The 14,179-nt window shown below is 47.6% G+C and overlaps 4 protein-coding genes across 5 annotated transcripts; 1 reads left to right on the top strand and 3 right to left on the bottom strand.

Annotated features, from left to right (window-relative positions):
- Nucleotides 1-611: 611 nt before the first annotated feature.
- LOC108153572 lies at nt 612-5,942 on the bottom strand. 2 transcript variants are annotated; one of them, XM_017283651.2, is made up of 6 exons: nt 5,873-5,932; nt 4,391-5,767; nt 3,799-4,228; nt 3,115-3,546; nt 1,304-1,481; nt 612-1,232 (listed from the first exon to the last, which is right to left on the bottom strand). In XM_017283651.2, the coding sequence occupies exons 2-6, from the start codon at nt 5,421-5,423 to the stop codon at nt 1,077-1,079; spliced, it is 2,229 nt and encodes a 742-aa protein (XP_017139140.1). In that variant the 5' UTR covers nt 5,424-5,767; nt 5,873-5,932; the 3' UTR covers nt 612-1,076. The 2 variants fall into 2 exon arrangements, with proteins under 2 accessions (XP_017139140.1, XP_017139139.1); XM_017283650.2 differs by having other exon boundaries at nt 4,391-5,942.
- Nucleotides 5,943-7,443: 1,501 nt separating this feature from the next.
- On the top strand, nt 7,444-9,043 carry LOC108153575 (leucine-rich repeat-containing protein 9). Its single transcript, XM_017283654.2, has 2 exons — nt 7,444-7,949; nt 8,013-9,043. Exons 1-2 carry the CDS (start codon nt 7,626-7,628, stop codon nt 8,901-8,903), a joined length of 1,215 nt encoding a protein of 404 aa, XP_017139143.1. The 5' UTR covers nt 7,444-7,625; the 3' UTR covers nt 8,904-9,043.
- Nucleotides 9,044-9,900: 857 nt separating this feature from the next.
- LOC108153573 (glutamate receptor 2) lies at nt 9,901-12,441 on the bottom strand. Its single transcript, XM_017283653.2, has 5 exons — nt 11,816-12,441; nt 11,421-11,760; nt 11,081-11,274; nt 10,707-11,008; nt 9,901-10,652 (listed from the first exon to the last, which is right to left on the bottom strand). Exons 1-5 carry the CDS (start codon nt 12,275-12,277, stop codon nt 10,031-10,033), a joined length of 1,920 nt encoding a protein of 639 aa, XP_017139142.1. The 5' UTR covers nt 12,278-12,441; the 3' UTR covers nt 9,901-10,030.
- Nucleotides 12,442-13,115: 674 nt separating this feature from the next.
- On the bottom strand, nt 13,116-13,669 carry LOC108150864. Its single transcript, XM_017279166.2, has 2 exons — nt 13,565-13,669; nt 13,116-13,496 (listed from the first exon to the last, which is right to left on the bottom strand). The coding sequence occupies exons 1-2, from the start codon at nt 13,617-13,619 to the stop codon at nt 13,165-13,167; spliced, it is 387 nt and encodes a 128-aa protein (XP_017134655.1). The 5' UTR covers nt 13,620-13,669; the 3' UTR covers nt 13,116-13,164.
- Nucleotides 13,670-14,179: the final 510 nt, after the last annotated feature.

The raw sequence follows: 14,179 nt of genomic DNA, 5'->3' as shown, positions 1-14,179 counted from the left end.
CATTTTTTTTGTTTATTTGCATTCATATACGTACTATTTATATACAAGTTTACAATTTGATGTCCATGTCGTCGTTTTGCTTTGATCGATTGATTCGCTAGCTCGGTAAATCGTTTCTCGGTTTAATTCAAAATTCCTTTGTATATATTTATGTACGGTAATTGTATTGTAATTCAGTAATATTCGTTATATTATTGCACTCGGTTTATGTACAGCTCGATTAAACTTAAAAATTTTGTTAATTAAACAAATGTTTGCCAATGGCCTACAAATTGAAATAAAAATAATGTTGTACATAATTAAATATAATTGTATATAATAATTGCATATAATTCAACATTCTCTTCTCTTACAATTCGTAAATAATTTCCTAATGCTTCTATTTATGTACATACATATCGCCCATATATGCGATTAATAATATTTACAAAAGTTCTTTCGTATCCTTTGATATACTAGAATCATCTACTGTAGCTTCGGTTTGGAAAGCATTTCTTGTACAATTTGGGCAAGAATTGCATTCGTTTTTTGTTTCTCTAGACGATATGTGTACGAAAAAGTATTTCAAGTATTGTATATATATATATATATATATATATATATATAGTATATATGTATATATCTGTATAATGTGTACAAGTATCTGTATATCTATATAGGTAACATATTTTATATATGTATGTATGCATAAGTACACGGGTAAATCTATACTCGTATGATAAATATATGTCGGTATTTCATAATTTGCCTCCTACTTGCAAGTACATATATTGTATCTATGTATATCCTGATCTTGCTACATTCCCATAGTTTACTAAGTTGTTTGCCACTTTTCGTGTTTGTTAGTTAATTGGGTTTTATTTTGTTGTAGCGGCCTGTGAAGGGCATCCACGTGAATCTTCAGTAGACGACTTTAAAGCTTAATATGTTGGGTATACATAAAAGATTTCTATACGCTCGGATTATGTCATATAAAAAGCCAATAACTGAACAACAGCTTCTAAATGTTCAACTACAAGTACGAATACGAGTACGAGTATATTTACAAATTGTTCTAATATGCGTACGCCTTAAATTCAATTATTTGTCAATTGATATTTGGTAAGATCAACCAGATGCTCATACAGCATATCCTCCTGTGGCGTCAGCCCAATCATTATCCAGCCCGATATGGCGGCGATGCTCCTCGTCACCGACAGACTGCTCCACACGCCCCGCACACTGTTGCTCAGCTGTAAGGGAATCGGGGAGATCGATCAGGGATTAGACATCATTATCAGATTATGTTATATGAAGAACCTACCAACTCCTGTTGGGTCAATGTTATGTTAGCATTGTTATTGAACAGGTACAGCTTTTCATCGATCGAATCGGAGCAGATCGTTAGGATTATTGTCGCAACGTAGATCATTGTGATGATGAGCCAACGGAATGATATAAGTTCACTGGCACTCGAGAAGCTCCAGCGACAAATGTCCATGCTATAAGCGAAAATGGATGGATTCGGGTTACTAAATTGATCGGATAATTATTATAGCCGATTAAAAATATACTAATATGAACTTATTTAGAAAAAATCACGGGATGGATAACAGTCAGTATGATATGATGATATCGTACAAGAAAAGATAAAAGATATCATACGCCTGGCTGCCACCAAAGAAAATAAGGGAAAGCCTCCACACGCACTGGAAATTCCATCCTTATCCGACCTTGGTTGTTTCATGGCCGATCTGAAGGAGGTATGACAGTTCCATTGAGAAACTAGAAACTAGAAAATACTACGAGGAAAAAATTTGGTGCGGCAGTGCAGAGAAGTTCATATAAGAAAGATTGAAAGAAGGTGGGCGCAAGTTACGATTGGCCTTGCAGCTTCTTTCAATCCTAGCTGCATTGAAAAATTATTCGTTGGATGGTGGGCCGCCATGAGGTTGGGCGTACTCTGGCTGACATTTATATTTGTGCACTTCTGTTAATTGAGGAAATTCTCTCGATGTACACCATTTGCCAACTGGGAAAGGTCAAAGCAGAGATTCCGCTGCCAGAGTGCCAGCGCAGATACTTTGCACGTGGCATCCTCGCACACACACACACACGCACATAAACCAACTGGGGAAAAGCGAAATGTCATGCACAGATTCACACTTCTGCAAGCCGAAAAGAAAAACAGCGGCAGAGAGTTGCGTTCCTGGTCTCGTTTTTCGGGAGAAGGGGCCGGCGAACCCCTGAGCCAGAGCCCAGAGCCCCGGAGAACGGATAGCCCAGAACCCAGAACCCAGAGCCAAAGCTGAAGCCACCAGCTACCCATCCACCCACTCAGACAATCAGCCGGCGCAGCCTTTAAAGGTCAAGAGTGCAGGCAGAGACGTCGGCGTCGACTTTGGCGTCGACTTTGGCGTCGGTATCGTTGTGTGGGCAGCGACAGTGGCGTGCAAAAAGAGCAAAGTTTAAGGGCATTAAAATATTTTGCGGCTGATGAAAGCGACCACGCAATGAGTGCCATACAAATTATTTCCATGCCCCATGAAACCAAACAAGTGCCACACACAAATTCAAACTACAATACAGTTCCTTTTTACAGCCACATTTCTAGTATGTACATTAGATGTTACATTCTCAGCGGTCTCGTGGTGCTATGAAACGCACGGTTCAGTCTAGAGTCTAGACCACATTGAGGAGAGGCAAGACGGATTTCGCTACCCACATCATTTTGATATTCAGCTCAATGGAAGTACTGGCAAGGCCCAACTCTGAGGTCAATGTGTTCTTGAGAACCGACCCCGCCTCGAGTCAAGAGGCTCTCTCCTTCAGCTTTCGGTATATTTTTAGCGAACTTTCTAACGAAGGTTACACGCCGCTCCGCCTAAACTTACTTTTAATCAAGCCAAGGCCGTCGAGGGACTGCTAAGGACAGTCGCTGAATACCTTCGGGATGGGCGAGTGGATTTTCACTCAATGTCTGAGACAGTTTCAAGGAAAACCCCTCTGACAGTGTCAGACATGGAGATACGACGAATGAGATTGTATACGATACCTCGGTAAATGTGAGTATAATTGAAATAATAACGCTAAAATTAGCAAATATAGTATGCAAAGCAGAAGGATAATACTCACCGATCGAATACAGAAACCAGACATATGATGGCCAAGCAATAGAAAGTATTCAAATAGATCTCCGCAAATCCCGCATAGTCGCTGATCAGGGCCAAAGCGTCGCTGCTGCTTGTCGCCGATGTTCCTGATCCCGACGATGCTGTTCCACTGGGATCCGTACCACCCGCACTGAGGCCCAAATTTGTGGTGCTAGATCTTGTTGTGGTCATGTCCATCGCTAATGGTGTGGATGTTGTTGATGAGGATGGCATTGTCTCGCCAGCAAGACTAATGCCATTGATGACCTTTGCCCAATCCATCGGATGGCTGCTCAGCACAAAGAGTAGATGGGCCAATGCTAGACCAGCTAGCAGGCCGTGGCATATATTCGAGAGGAGCAGCCAGATTCGTTGAACTACACAGGCTAGTTGTATACTGCTGGTGATGCCATTGCTGAAATGATTGCAAGATTGGTTATTAAATATCTAACAGAACCCCAACTAGATTCCCAAAGCCCCAACCTCTAAAAATATCCATTCTATCCCATTCTCGGTTCGTCTTGTTTTTCTTAGTCTTACATATTCCCTTTGCAAGTGTAACTAATTTTTCCTGAATAAATATAACATAGGAACCTCCTGCACTTGATCAAAATCAGCTAGTCTTATAGTCGCACACATGTATCATATTTTTAAAGGATTCACTCACCGATTTAAGTCGGCATCGAGCAGGCAGCGGGTGTCAGCATAGCTGCCACGTCCGCTGGTTGAACCACCACCGCCCCCAGTACTACCACCTCCGCCAAGGCAGTGGCCGCCATGCGAGCGATAGAGACGACCGGCGCCACCCAGCTCGGCAGCCGAGATGCCATTGATGCCGCCCGCAGGACCCCCGCCAGCCGTGCCACCTGGGCCACGTGCGGCAGCTCCCAGGAAGGAGCGCTTGTAGTAGCTGTGCTCCACTGGTCGATACCCGGATGACGTCTGCAGAAACATTTTGTCGATGTGCGCGGGCGCATCGTCCGTGGGTGAGACGACCGGTGTGAATGGGTTGTAGATCTCCTCGCCCTCGGCCGGAGCAATGTCATCAGCCAGCTCCTTTAGTATGGAGGATATCCCCCCCGCCGTGTACAGCTTGCCTGCAGGAAAGGGATGGTTGGGAGAGAGAACGAAAGAAAGATATTGGGGCATTAGTGCGCAGAATCGTAGGGGGAGTGGGTGTTCAGGTGGGTCAGAGCTTTCCTCCTCCTCCTCCTTTCTCGTCGTATGGGATTTTACTGAATGGAATTCTGGCTACTCACTGATTAGCTGTCCCCGCTTGTCCCGCTGCGACTTCGTCTTGCGTTGCACGCGTCGCTCCTCGTAGCTCTGATCGATTTCCAGCTCGCCGGACAGCGAGGCGTCGTGCATGTCGGAGCACTGCTTGAGGTACCGCATCAGGGTCTCGTTGGCCTGGCGGACCACCTCCACTTCCCCGGCAGCTATCAGCTTGCGCTCCCTCCTCCTCCGCGACTCCGACTTGCTGCGTTTGCGTCGCGGACTCTTGTCAAAGCTGTTTCGGGAGCGCAGCGATCGCTGGGCGGGACTGGCCTGCGGATCGGACAGTGACTGCTGCTTGCGCGATGTCCCAGGCCCTCCAGCGCCATTTCCGACTGCAGTTGCTCCCGCACTACTGAGGGCCGACGGTGTGGGCGAGCTCTGCTTGAGCTCGCGATCCATGTAGCCCAAGATGCCTCGATGAAACGAGGAGTCCGCTTCCAAGGCCTGTGGCTGCGGCGAGTGGTTTCGCCTGGACCTGTGGTGGCCATGGGTGGCCGGCAGCTGCTGCAGTGTCTCCCTCAGGCTCATGGCGTCTCCGGATGAGTTGCGACTGCCATCGCTCTGCTTCGTTGGCTGCGACGGCAGTGACGGTGGCAGCGCCGGAGAATCCAGATGTTCTGCGGCCCCCAAGGAGGCGCTCTCCTCTTGGGTGGTGTCGTGCGCGGAGGGCGGTGCGTGGCCATTGACCAGCACCACAGTCTGCTGTGAGGTCTGACTTGGGGAGCCTACCATCTCAATGCTATCCGCCGAGCTCTGGGCACTGATGCGACCGGCGCTAGTGGTTCCCCCCGCTCCTGTAGTGCTTCCTTCAGCCGTTGCTCCCATCGAGCTGGAATCGTTCAGAGCCGCTGCACAGTCCTCCATAGTGCTTATCACCTCCTGACCAGCATCTCTCTCCGGGGTTGTTGTGGTAGTGGCAGCTGCCTCGCGCTCCAGTCGACGCTGACGCGCCTCCGTCCGTCGCTGTCGCTGGTGCTGGCGATGCACCTTGGCTGGCTGCTGGCTGGCCTCCATTGCGTCCTATCGCTCTCGCTGTCGCTCTCTGGAGATGGTCTAGGCAAGCTTCATAACAGGTGGATGATGGGCTGAATGCTGGCAACTTTTAGTTCGCTGTTTTCAGATGCAGCTTTTGCACGTTCTTGTTGTTTTGTGATGCCTGCTTTGACCCAAATAATTATGCACTCGGGGCTGCGCCCACAAAACAACCCTAGAACCCCCTAACAACAAACTGGCGGACACTTGGCAGCTCGGCTGAGAACTTTGGGCATGTTCTCGAGGCCTTCTCTTGAATATTATTTTTGGTGCAATTGCAACGGCGTTTCCTCGAGGATTTCTCTAGGATATAGCAGCATGAGGCACTGAAAAAAAATCTGAAGATGAACGCGCGCGCCACAGAGGAGAACGTGGCGATGTGGAAGAGTGACAGAGAGCTCTCCACAGGACTCGAACGAACGCGTACTCACAGCGAGATTTTCAATTGATCCGTGTGTAGTGTCCGTCGCCGCAGCTGCTTGACGACTGAAACTAAGCTCCACCAGCAGTGTACGAAATAGCTTTGCCTATTCTATGCTCTTCCTTTCGAATCGTGCTTCGACTTGTCGTTTCGTTTCGATTCGTTTTGGGGGGTTGGCTGGTTGGTTGTTTGTGTCCCGCTTCCTGTAACGTAGTAACGAGCTTCGGCGAAAGCTTTTCTTTCGTACAATGACGTCAACAGTGCGTGTCTGAGCGTCCACCCACACACGAGCACACAAACATGTGTCTGATCCAACTGTTTGCGTGTGTGTGTGTGTGTTTTATTGACAAATTCTATTTTTAGGCATCTATAAAAATGTTTGAGCACAGAATGGGATTTAATTTCTCCGTTTGGCTGTTTAGGGAGTGTGGAGAAGGGAGTAGGGAGTGTAGGGAGCAACACCTTAGCCTAAACTCCGAAGCAGCTGTGGTTACACTGAGAAAAATCGAGCTCACCTAATTTTGCAAATGTTAAAATAATTGTATAACATAAATGCATATGTACATATTTACATATACAAGCTGGCATCGAATTAATTTCTGCTGCTTAACAAGTGGAAAATTTTATTTTCAGTGCATTGAAATTGGTTTTTGTGAGTCGCCCCCCCCAGCCCTAGAGTCCCATCCTGACGCTACCGCAGCAGCAGCTGTCCTGTATTTTTTTGCAAAACTGAATTCGCCCACACTTTTGCACTCTCGCTCTCTCGCCCACTCTCTCGATGACTGGGAATCGATAAATGCGTGGTAGAATGTCAGCTTGGGTCGAACTACTGCGCAGCTTTCGCCTCTGATGACGTCAATGGAAAAAGCTCGCCTCAAACACCACGCCGCAACAACAGCAAATGCCAACCCACCAGCAGCCCCACACCCACCTCAACGAAGCACACAAAAGCCGGCAAAAGCGTGACAGGGGGGCCAGGCGCAGCAAAATTTGATTATCGTAAAGCGTGAGGCCAAGAGAGGCATATGTCAGAGGCATCTTCTGGTGGTGGCAGGGGTGGAGAGGGAGTCGGAGGCTTCTGGCGTTGGTGTTAGCTAATGGCCCTTGAAATGGCAAAAGGCGCTGAGGAATTGGCCAACACCAACATGTTGTGGGCCAACTCCTAGTGCTCTCTCTTTCGACGCGAACAGACAGACAGAAAGTCTCAGAGAGAGAAAGAGAGAGAGAGAGAGAGAGAGAAAAAAAAAGAGCAAACGTCATGACCATGACGTCACAATGACGTCAGTGGGCACATTGCCAAAAAATAATCGGCTAAGGAGTGAGGCCAAGGCGGCTTCCAGCAACGTCGAAATGTTCGCAGTCAGGCTGCAAAAACATCTTCAAGTACCGCTCTCAGGTCGATACAGAAAACGGGGCGACACAAGATCTTTAATTAATTATGCCTTATGCCTTGTTTTCTGGTTAACAGAAAGAAACCACAAAGGTCAAAGCTATTCCTTAATTTTATCTGTAATATAAAGTGTTTTTTTTTTAAGTAGATTTATGAATGAATTTCTTCGTCAGCTATACATCCACACAATGAGTGCTACATAGAATGGAGAGCACTCGACAACCCTGTCAATAAATCCGTGGACGTAAACACATATATTTGTACATATGTATGTACAGGATTAACCATGGCAACCTGGAGCTTGTTACATCAATAAAGTCAGTCACAATACAGCCGGTCAACGCAGAGAGTAGAGAACATTCCATTGCTGACTATGCCCCTTCTGGAGGCGCCTGCCGAGTATCTGGAATCCTCGCCAGAGCATTCCCTGCAGGCGGAGTTGCCGCTTCTGTTGGCAGCCCCAGCGGGACCGGCGGCCTTGGTCCAAGTGCGCCTGCCACTGCCCGATGTGCATCATCATCAACAGCAAGTCCATCAGCTGCCACCACGGAACCATCGACGGCAGTTGGCTCGCCGGAACTCGTTTGATCGGGATGTGGCCATTGCCGAGGAAACGCAACATTTTCCGGCCTTTGTGCATCTGCTGCCCGTAGTACTGCCCCAGCAGGCCCCAGAGCCAACCCTGGATGAACTCCTGGTAGGTCACGACGAATCAAAGTGCATTTTCGGCAGCAACTGGTAATCCTGCATTCCCTTTTAGCGGAGAGTAACCCAGCGAACGGACCTGGAGGCGGTTGAATCGGTGCGTCTCAGAGTGATCTCCTATACGATCAGTCTGTCCCGGCTGTCGCTCTTCTTGCCACGACTCCAAAACCTAGACCTGAGCGGCAGTGTACTGAGCTCTCTACGGGACTTGGGCTACGGGCTGCTTCAGCTGACCCACTTGAATATTAGCAACTGCGGCCTCAACAGCTTCGATGGCACCAGTGGCCTGCCCGCCATCAGGGTCCTCATAGCCGACGGCAATATGATCCAGCGCGTGGATCCCCTCGTCGAGCTGGTACAGCTGCGGGTGCTTAGGGCTCGCAACAATCGAATCAGCGAGCTGGGTCTACTCTCGTTTCTGGGCATGTGTCCGCTGCTGATGGAGGTGGAGTTTCTGGGGAATCCTGTCTGTCGCCTGCCCCTCTATCGCGACATGCTCAGTCGCAGCGTGCCCACTTTGCAGCTTCTGGACGGAAACACGCTCAACTCGGCAGCGGTAGTTCCTACCCAAATAGTAGAAAACGATGAGGGTCCGTCCTCACTTTCCAGTGAGGCATCCGCAGGGAGCAACGAGTCATCGTCACCGCCTCCGCCATTGGGACGTCCGGCAACGGCTCCAGCTCCTACACAGATCTCGCTCAATGCCGGCATACGGCGGCAGTTATCAGCGGCATCCACTTCCACTCCGGTGGCTGGCTCGGTTCTGGGTCTAGTGCGGCAACGTCGTCGCCACATGGGCCACGCCTGGGTCAGTTCCTCCAGTGGTTCGTCCTCCGCTTCGTCGTCCATTGCCTCTCGGGCCCCCTCGATGAGCTCTTGCTCTTCCAACAGCAGTCTGGACGTGCAGTCGACCTATGCATTCACTCCACACTCCACAGTGGACTAGCTGCTGTTCCCAGTCGTAAATTGCTTAGCTAAATAAAAGTTTATTTTACGTGATTCTTGAAGTCTTGTCTACAGATGGGTCAAATGTATTGTGGATCTGGCTCAACAGCTTCTATAAGCTTTTCGTTCTCTCTGCTCGAAAATCTAATGGAGAGTGAGCGCGAAAAAAACCGAAATTTTCGGATATGTCAAAGTAAAAATTACGATACCAATGGAACTCAATAATAAAACATCAAATGCCCATGATTTTAAATTGGTTTCTGCCAGTTTCGAAAAAGGATAAGGTTAAGGATAAGGATTTTATGTTACTTGGTTGTATATATTTGTTCACGAGGGGGAACGTTGTGAGTTGCTGCGTACACCGCAACTCTACATTTATACCCGATACTAAGTCAGTATGGCTCTCCTCCGGCAGACGCCGGTAATCTTAAACGACACGACAAAGAGTGCGTGCGAGAGAGACAGAAAATCAGTCTGAGCGTGACGTCGGGCGCTGCGTAGCCACTGCAAATTGATTTGTTCCTTTTGGCTATAAAAATGATCTGATCTGATCCAGATTCAGCAATCTGATAAATATGATTATTATCTATGATTCTGCGTTTTTAGTTTTCTCGTATCCTCAATATTGTGGATGCAACAGTTTTTCGTCCTTTGTGGGGGCGGAAGTGGGCGGGGCGAAGTTTTGAAATATTTTTGTAGCAGTGACATATCACAAAAGTCTGAATCCAAAACATCTTTGCTCTAGCTCTTATAGTCTTTGAGCACTAGGCGCTGAAGGGGACGGACAGACAGACAGACGGACGGACGGACAGACGGACGGACGGACAGACGGACAGACAGACATGGCTCAATCGACTCGGCTATTGATGCTGATCAAGAATATATATACTTTATGGGGTCGGAAACGATTCCTTCTGGACGTTACACACATCCATTTTCACCACAAATCTAATATACCCCAATACTCATTTTGAGTATCGGGTATAATTATACTCAATAGGTGCACTTTATTGGAGAACTCTGCAAAACGGCACAACATCTGATGTCTAGCAATTTGTGTGCGAAAGTTAATGGTGCAGTTAACAAGATCGTATTAATATTAGTATTAGTATTAATATATAACCTTTCCTATTCGGTGTAGGTATATTGAAAGAGCGCAGCCGATGGCGATCGAACGGGAACCAACTGATTCTGGCCGTCTGGATTGCGAAAGACGATGTAATCACGGCCGTTAATCAGTCGTCGTACCCCGCCATCGGTCGATGGATCGTTGCCGAGAAGAACCCCGTTGCCCTGGCCCATGGCACGTCTCCAGCGATGGCGATGATCTGCAGCCCCAGCAGCATTGCCATGGCCCCCGTTGAAAATGCTCTGATAGGGCGGTGGAGGAGTGACATTCTGGCCCAGGGTGGAGGTTCCCAGCAACTGCTTTTGTCCGCTATCCAGGCGCTGCCAGCCCCGCAACCAGCGCGATGGTTTTATTGACTGGCCATTGGGAGTGCGTCCGATGCCATGACGAGCCCACTTGTTGGCCTCGTGGCGACTATTCACGTACCGGAAGATGAGCTCAGTGCTGAAAACAGCCAGAGATGTGGCGAATCCGGCCAGCATTATGTAGTAGGTCATCATCAGGTCGCCATTCCTCAGCTGCCGCTCAGTGCCGCCCAGGTCCTGGGGACATATCTCGGCGCTGGGCAAATCCTTGGCCGACAAATGCTTCACAATACCCGACTCCACCAGATTGAGTAGTCTGGAAATATTAGATTGCTACAATCGGTACATGGTCTGGCTATATCCTACTCACTCCGGATCAAACAGCAGGCTCAAATTCGAGCCAATGGGATAGGCAAAGGTCCGCTTCTTCTTAAGGAACGGCTCCCTGGCCATGGCAAAGGGACAGTGGATCTTTTCATCGCTGTAGCTGATTGTCTTACGATACAGATAGTCCTGATACAGCATTATATTGATCGCCGGACGATCCCGAACAAACACATATCCATTCCTCTCCACATAATTTTGGAGATTGTACGTGTCGTTCGTCTCATCAGAGAAAACCGCATAGTTGTTCTGTATCATCCGATTCAGCATGGACAGCGATTCGTTAGTCTGCAAGGAAAAAGGTATATCGTAAATGGAATATGGAAAATGGCCTAACACGTATTTGATCCAATCAATTACCGTTCGTATGGCATACTCAACGCCACCACCCCGCATCGAGACAAAGTGTTTGTTCTTCACCAAGATATCGTTGACCGTGTTGTACGGCAGCGTGAACTTGGAGAGGGTAAGGAAAGCCGTCAGGTTGGCCGTATAGAAGGACGTCAGTATCGTGATGAATATCCACCAGGTGGCGAAGAGCAGCCGGGTCGAGTCTGCAATGCTTTTTAATGAATTTAATGAAACGACAAACGTGACCCAAGCATGCAATCTCCAGTCCCCATTAGGTCGAAGCGATTCATATCGGTCTTCACCTGCACTTTGGCCTAATTGCAGCTAAACTGAACAGCCAAACACTCACCGGCAATGGGCGACAGGGTGCTGCCCTGTTTCATTAGCGCTCCATATACGAACCAAGCGCAATGGCCCAACGAGTAGGGATGTTGAACTCCGTCGCCCGTCAGGCGATTCCTCAGAATGATCAGCACATAGATGATGGGTCCTACGGCCAGCAAAGATACTAGAATCAGTATCCAGACCCAAAACTCAAACGGTGCCAGCAGGCCAGAACCACTGGCCGATTCCCTGGGCCGCTGCATCACCATTATCCATTCGCCCTCGTCCAAGGTAGTTGTTGAATAGGAAACGAAGGTTCTTTGGTCCGAAAGGGAGGGAATGAAGGCAGCTGCCAGATCCACAAGCTGAGGAAGGAATGGGGGTCAAGTGTATCAAGGTGAATCCCTGCCAGATACTTACACTGTTGTTGACCATCTCGATGAGACTGCGATCAAAGTCGGTGGGCGAACCGATAATATTGTCCTGTGGCACGAATACCTCGTACGTAAAGTTGAACTTCTTCTTGAGGAAATCGATGATCTGAAAAGAGACCCCGTGACCGATGCGCGTGCCATTCTCCAGTACCTCCGTATAGCTCAGCGGATAGTCCTCGAGGGTGGCGATGCGCAGGTGCTTGCCTTTGATCCAGTCACGCATCTCGCGTAGCCTGAGCTTCTTGTTGATTATCGTATCCAAGGTCTCCACGGGCGTATCGTTGTCCAGGCCGACATCAGAGGCATCAATATCAATGGGCATTTCGGTGGACATGCTCATGTTGCCATCACCGCTCAGCTGGATCAAATTCGCTGGCAGGGATTCGTTCAGAGCCGGACAGGCAACGCACAGGGCTGCTGCCACGAGGAGCTCAATTCCTGTGGCCATCGATGCGAGATGCCAGATGCGATGGAGATGGAGATGGTGATGGAAATTTCCTGGTGCTGTTCGTTGCTTTTCTAGTTTCCCAGCTTTTTGCGCTTCCTGGGCATGCTGTTCGCCTACAGTTGCGTTCGTCCCGACGCCGTGGACCTCACTGAAATGGAGAGTGCTTCGTTGTGGGCACCGTGAATTATAATGTTCTGTCACGAGCAGTGGATTGGTATGTAAATACAGCCCTAGCCGGTGCATGCATCGGCATCGACCCACAGCAAATACAATTAACAATAATGACAAGTGCAAACATGACAGTCAGCAGTAACCACTCAACCTCCACCGCCCCTATACATTGTATGCAGATTATAAGTTTTGATTAGGCCTCCTTCCGTCCTTCCTTCCTACCTTCCGCTCTTTGCTCGCGGAAGGAGTCATGTGGGCATTCCCAGGGGTCCCATATTGACACGAATCAAGCTAATGAGCATGAGCCAGCCAACGCCACCAGCTTAAGAAAATATTGTACGTGGAAATATAGTTCAAGTCCAGCCAAATTGGGTTATGGATTATATAGCCATTGTCTAAGTCCACTTACGTGTTCAAGGACATGTTAAGGTAATTCTTGTCCCCAATCGACTGGCTCGAATCGATTTTCTAGATTCCATAGAATACAAAATCAATGCATTATTCAATGGCCATCCACAAACTATAATTTAGACACCACATTGTATAATATGTATATGTAATTTTCTTAGGAGATTATCGCAGAAAGTGGGTACAAATCCATTCAGACCTGTCGCAGGGACATTTGTTCAATTTTATTCCTAGTGTATAATGTACCAGAGCCAAATTGCAGTTTCCAATCATTTTATTGTCGATGCTTTGATAAGAACTATCAACTATTAACCAAAGCGACCATTACCGTCCGACATTTCGCTGCTGTCGCCCGTTCCCAGGGCATTTTTACTGCATTTGCAGTCCTCGCCGCCGTCGACGCGTCCCTTCCCAGAGGTTAGAATACGCACGCCCTCAGCGAATTTTGGGAAGCCGGACATGGTCTCTTTTATGGTGGTCATCATCACAGGCAGATACATGAAGAAGTCTTTGAAGTGGCCAACAACCGTGTGATAATCCACCGATCTTCCACCGCCAGAGTGTTGGTAATTTCCATCCGAATCGATCTCATTCCCCCCAATGGAAGATGTATAAGGTAGGGCACTGCATTGCTGCAAAACTGTTAGAAAAAAGTTCATAAATATACATTTATATTCTTTTTAATATTCATAATGTACTGAACCTTACCCAACACGAAGGCGATTGCAGCTGCTTGGTATCGTTGCTTGTCGTCGTCTCTCATGGCGAAAAATTTTCCGCAAATGTGCAACTCCGAGAAAACGACATCGTCATTTATAACATTTTGGTCTGCGCGGTAAGCAGAAAATCTCAAGAACTTTTTGTCAACTGATTTTCGTTTCGCTTCGGGCTTCTCTCGGTTCGCGCTGAGGTTCGCACAACAACAAAAATATTCAAAGAAAAAAAACTTGGCATAACCAATGTTATTGCTGAAGAAAAGAAATCTCAGATTGAAATTGAAGAAAGGCGAGGCGACACCAGAATTCTCATTTGATTAACAATTAATTTTAATTAAATTTAGGTTTTCCGCACCCGTTGAAAGATTTTAAGAGCTTATCCATCGACATTTTTTGAAAACATATAGCTATATCCGATTAATAAGGATTAACTAATTTGTATTAAATGTATATATTTCAACAAATATCGTATAAAATACAATAAGAAACACTTTTTGAATTAATTCAGTTACGTGTTCTTCGCAGTGAATGGCTCTTTGCTATTCTCTATCGATATTTACTTATCGATACTTAGTTAAGCCCAAACCCTACAGATGGCGCCCCCACG

Source organism: Drosophila miranda, chromosome XR, assembly GCF_003369915.1.
Source record: "Drosophila miranda strain MSH22 chromosome XR, D.miranda_PacBio2.1, whole genome shotgun sequence".
Lineage (NCBI taxonomy): Eukaryota > Metazoa > Arthropoda > Insecta > Diptera > Drosophilidae > Drosophila > Drosophila miranda.
The sequence above is the reverse complement of the archived record's forward strand: the minus strand, read 5'-3'. Positions and strand labels throughout refer to the sequence as shown.